Below are 4,992 nucleotides of genomic sequence, written 5' to 3'. Positions count from 1 at the left end.
GGGAGGCGGTGGATCGCGGACACATGGGGCAGCGGAGTTACGCAAACGCACTAGTCTGCGGTGGAGAATAGGAGCAGGGTTCGGGCGCAGAGGGGGGGGGGGGCGGTCCATCCAGCCAGTCAGAGCGACTCCCTTCACACATGGGCGTGGAGCATGACGTTTTACACCAATGACGACACGACTCTTAAGGAACACATGGCGTTATTTGCTTAGCCCCGCCCCCAGAACTTCAAAGGTCTGACGCCGCGAGAGCGACAGAGGCGAGGGGCGTGGCAGGGGTGGGATGGATGAGTGTGTCAGCCAATAGGGGAGCAGATCGGGCGACGGACGGAGCTGTCACAGAGCCTGGGCATGGAGGCTGTTGCTATGTTGGTTTCTCTAACCTTACCTCCCAGATGCAGTCTGGTGATGCCTTCTCATCCCGAGGCTTCCAGGACAGCCCTGACAAGCTATGATGTTTAATAACTACTAACTGTACGAGTGTACACGGGGGAGCCTGCGGGCGGCACACGGTGGGGGGGCATTGTCTGACTTTTCATTTTCATTTTTAGGGCCTGAAATATGTCTCAAAAGACCCGTTTCCATCGGAATAATGTCACATTTATTTCTAATCTTAATTTTAAACAGTTGCTCACACAGATGCCCTGAGGAAAAAAAAAAAAAAAGCAGAAGCTTTGGTTTTTAATGTTCATACATTCATAAATTCCTAGATTTATTCATCCCACTAGCCTGATGAGGGAGGGGGCAGAGCGCTCCCCGTCCACTTTATACGGTCGTTCTGTGATTGGTTGATGGCCTTTGCATGTCATATTGGGATAATGATGTATTATACTGTAATATTTATTCACAAACATACAACAAAAAGGTCATTTCACCCTCTCTCTCTCGCTTGCTCTCCCTGCACCCATCAAACAAATTCCATTTAGTTTTCATGTTTTTATTATAAGTTTACAAAAAAGCAGACACTTAAAACGTCTATAAATAAATAAATAAATAGGTGTGCAGCCCGTCTGAAGGCTGTCGTGGTGGAGACCAGCCCGTCCTCTGGGACAGGTTTCACTGTGTTCCACCTCACCTCTCCCGGTGGTGTTGGAACGTGAGCGGAGGTCAAAGGTCATCGGAGAACATTCATTCACAATAAAAAAAACACGTTCAGAGGCACGCGGTTCAGTCGGAGACGGACGGGCTCAGAGCATCGTTATCTGGTTTCACTCATCTGGTAACTATCGCTGGTTTGAGGCCTCTCAATACTCACTCACTCACACTCTCTCCTCCCAACGCAGTGAGGGCTTATGAACACATGAAACAACGACGACCATTAGGAAAAGGGTTTGTTGACTACTGAATGCTATTATAATAACTGTCAATATGCACAATGTGTGTGTTATTCTCTCATCCTCGTGCAAATTGTGAGTGTTACAAAACGTTGTTTCTCTTGAGCATTCCCGTTGGAACCAGCAGCTCCACAGGGCTGAACCATACTGGGTCCTGGGGGGGTCAGACCAGACCCCCGTCCTGACTAGGTCCCGGGGGGGGGGTGGGGGGGGGGGGGGGTCAGACCAGACCCCCTGTTCTGGTCCAGAGAGTGGATGTAACACACACACTTCGTCCTGAGCGTGGGAGACACTGATGCATCGACGCTGCTTCAGGCCCGGTCCGGTTGAAGTTTGAACCGTTCCCAACAAAACGCTCGTAAATAACCTGGAGGTGGAGTGGAGGGGTGTGTGTTTGTGTGCGTGCATGCGATCATGTTTGTGAGTGTGTGCCTGTGCTTGGGTTTGTGTGAGTGTGAGAGTGTGTATGTGATAATTTGTGTGTGTGTGTGTGTTTGTGTGCGTGCTCATGTGTGTGTGTGTGTGTGCGTGCATGTGTGCTTGTGTGTTTGTGTGCGTGATCATGTGTGTGTGTGTGTGTGTGTGTGTGTGTGTGTGTGCGTGATCATGTGTGTGATCATGTGTGCGTGTGCGTGCGTGTGCACAGCTGGCTTCACACAAAGGTGGGAGTGAGGTCCTCCTTGAAGATGACGGGGTGGGGGCCACGGTAGAGGCCTCTGTAGCCCCCGTAGCCCTCCTCCTCCTCGTCGGAGGAGGAGGAGGAGGAGTAGGAGGAGCTCAGCAGGGGGCCGCGCTGCAGGCAGGCCTCGCAGTACGGCCGGTGGTACAGGCCGTACTCCGCCGAGCTGCTGGAGTCGGTGTCCCAGGAGCCGTAGCGGTCCCTGCAGACCCCCCTCCTAGCCCCCTCTCCGACCGCCCGTTCCTCGTCTGGAGGGGCCCCGGCGCCACGGGGGGGCCCGCGGGACCAGTGACACGCCGGCACCCTTCTGCTCACCCAGCCTCTCTCTGCCGCCTCCTCCTCCTCCTCCTCCTCCTCCTCCTCCTCCTCCTGCTCCCTGCTGCCCAGACCGGAGGGGGGGGGCCCCGGGGGGCCGTGGCGTGAGGGCGACGTGAGGCCCGGTTTCCTCCGGTCTCGGGGTCCGGCGGGGGCGCCCCGTCGTCTCCCCGGGCCGGGGGCCGGGCAGAGTCCCGGGAGGAAGAAGGGAAGGGGGCCCCCCCGCCCGGGGTGGAAGGGGGGCCGGCGCTGCCTCATGGCGTGGGGGGAGACGCTGGCGAACAGCCCCGGGGGGGGCGGGGTCCAGGGCGCGGGCAGGGGGAGGGGCCTGAGGAGGGAGGCGTCGGTGAAGACGTGCGGCGGGGGCCCACTGGGGGGCCCGGGGCCCGCCGGCTGCAGAGCGGCCGCTGCGCTCAGCTCCCGCAGCACCTCCTGCAGCTGCAGGCTGCTGACGAAGCCCCCGGGGCCCCCCAGCCCGGGGCCCCCCAGCCCGGGGGCCGGCCACGCCCGGTCCAAGCCCAGGGCCGCGGGGGGCACAGACAGCGTCGGCCCCTCGCTCCCCGTCTGCGCCACGGACCCCCCGGCAGGCTGGGGAGACTCGGGGGTGTTGGGGCCCCGCCCGCCTACCCTGGTGTCTCTGGCCCCGGGCTCCACCGAGCCGACCTGGGGGCCCGCCCTCTGTGGCGCCCCCCGCCCCCTCCAGGGGGAGAGGGGGGGGCACGAGTCCGGCCGGGGTCCCGGGGGGGAGGGGGACCCCAGCAGGGGCGTGGCCGGGGGTCGGGCCCGCAGGAGAGGAGTGCGGCGGGTCCCTTGGAGGGGGAGGGGTCCCGGGGCCGTCCGAGGGCCCCGCCCCCGTGCTCTGGGTGGACGTGGAGTGGAGGTTGGCGGTGGAGGCGGAGTCCAGGGCGTGGTCGGCCGGGCGGGGCTGGCTGGAGCTCACCAGACAAAGCAGCTTGTCCTTGGCGTTGGTCACCTGCTCCTGGAGGCCGGCGATCACAGCGTTCTTCTGGACGGGGACAGAGACAGAGACAGGGTCAGGGTGAGGGTCAGGGTCAGGGTCAGGGTCAGGGTCAGGGTTAGGGTTAGGGTCAGGGTGAGGGTCAGGGTCAGGGTTAGGGTTAGGGTCAGGGTCAGGGTTAGGGTTAGGGTCAGGGTGAGGGTCAGGGTGAGGGTGAGGGTCAGGGTGAGGGTGAGGGTTAGGGTCAGGGTCAGGATTAAGGTCAGGGTCAGGGTTAGGGTTAGGGTCAGGCTCAGAGTCAGGCTCAGAGTCAGGGTTAGGGTCAGGGTTAGGGTCAGGGTTAGGGTCAGGGTGAGGGTCAGGGTCAGGGTCAGGGTCAGGGTTAAGGTCAGGGTGCCAGTAAAGGACAGTAGGTGACAGTAGAGGTGTGTGAGGTGCGTGGTGAACCTCATTCAGCAGCCTCTTCATGGAGCTGTTCTCCCCCAGCAGGTAGGTGACCTCGTCCTGGCTGTAGCAGGAGCCCTGGCTCTTACTGGGGCTGCTGAAGAACTTGGCCATCTGAGCGGGTGAGCCGCACTCTTCCTCAAACCGCCGGGACTGCGTGATCTGCATGGGGGGACGGGGGGGGGGGGGTTAGGGACATCGTCTGGTCAGTCTCCATCATCTGGTTTGCCTCTCTGGGATGTGTGAACAGAACAGTGAATGTGTGTGTGCGTGATGGGTATTCTCACAGTACGTGCATTACTGTGTGTGTTTAACTCAAATCAAAGTAGTCAGAGTCATTAATAATTCCAGTCTCTCCTTTATGCGTAGGGAGGCGTTTTGTCTACAGATTAAAAAGCGCTGACCAGTACAGAGATAACAGTAGCGCGTGTCGCTGTAGGCATGACGGAGTGAGGCAGTGGGAGTGGTGGAGATGTACCTCGACCCCACCGCCACCGGGGCAGCCAGCCTCTGAACCTCAGCCTCTGAACCCTGAGACTCTGAACCTCTGAACCTCTGAGCCCCAGCCTCTGAACCCTGAGACTCAGCCTCTGAACCTCAGCCTCTGAACCTCAGCCTCTGAACCTCTGAACCTCAGCCTCTGAACCTCAGCCTCTGAACCCTGAGACTCTGAACCTCTGAACCTCTGAACCTCAGCCTCTGAACCTCAGCCTCTGAACCTCTGAACCTCAGCCTCTGAACCTCTGAACCTCAGCCTCTGAACCTCAGCCTCTGAACCTCTGAACCTCAGCCTCTGAACCTCAGCCTCTGAACCCTGAGACTCTGAACCTCTGAACCCTGAGACTCTGAACCCTGAGACTCAGCCTCTGAACCTCTGAGCCTCAGCCTCTGAACCTCAGCCTCTGAACCTCAGCCTCTGAACCTCTGAACCTCAGCCTCTGAACCTCTGAGCCTCAGCCTCTGAACCTCTGAGCCTCAGCTTCTGAACCTCTGAGCCTCAGCCTCTGAACCTCTGAACCTCAGCCCATCAGGCCTCAGCATTCAGAGCCTGTTGCTCACGCTGCACGCGCTTCCTTCCGCCGCGCTGCGCTGCATTCCTTTATCAGAGCGTGCGCTGGGAGCGAGCCACATGTGAGGAGTGATTAAAGAGCTGGCACGTCCTCCAGAGAGTGAGTCACAAACACTGAGGCAGCGTCCAGGACTGAGTCACTCGGTGTTGGTATCAGAGCTCCTCTGCTCGGCCTCCAGGCGCTGGCTGGGCC

At 59.7% G+C, this 4,992-nt stretch overlaps 1 protein-coding gene across 1 annotated transcript in view; it reads right to left on the bottom strand.

Annotated features, from left to right (window-relative positions):
* Positions 1-1,810: 1,810 nt before the first annotated feature.
* Positions 1,811-4,992, bottom strand: part of gpr156 (G protein-coupled receptor 156) — a 14,436-nt gene continuing 11,254 nt past the window's right edge. The window contains 3 exon segments of the mRNA XM_084478151.1: positions 1,811-3,255; positions 3,257-3,334; positions 3,734-3,892. Coding sequence (XP_084334277.1) covers positions 1,987-3,255; positions 3,257-3,334; positions 3,734-3,892 — 1,506 coding nt within the window. The 3' untranslated portion in view covers positions 1,811-1,986.

Source organism: Micromesistius poutassou (assembly GCF_964030765.1).
Source record: "Micromesistius poutassou genome assembly, chromosome: 14".
NCBI lineage: Eukaryota > Metazoa > Chordata > Actinopteri > Gadiformes > Gadidae > Micromesistius > Micromesistius poutassou.
The sequence above is the reverse complement of the archived record's forward strand: the minus strand, read 5'-3'. Positions and strand labels throughout refer to the sequence as shown.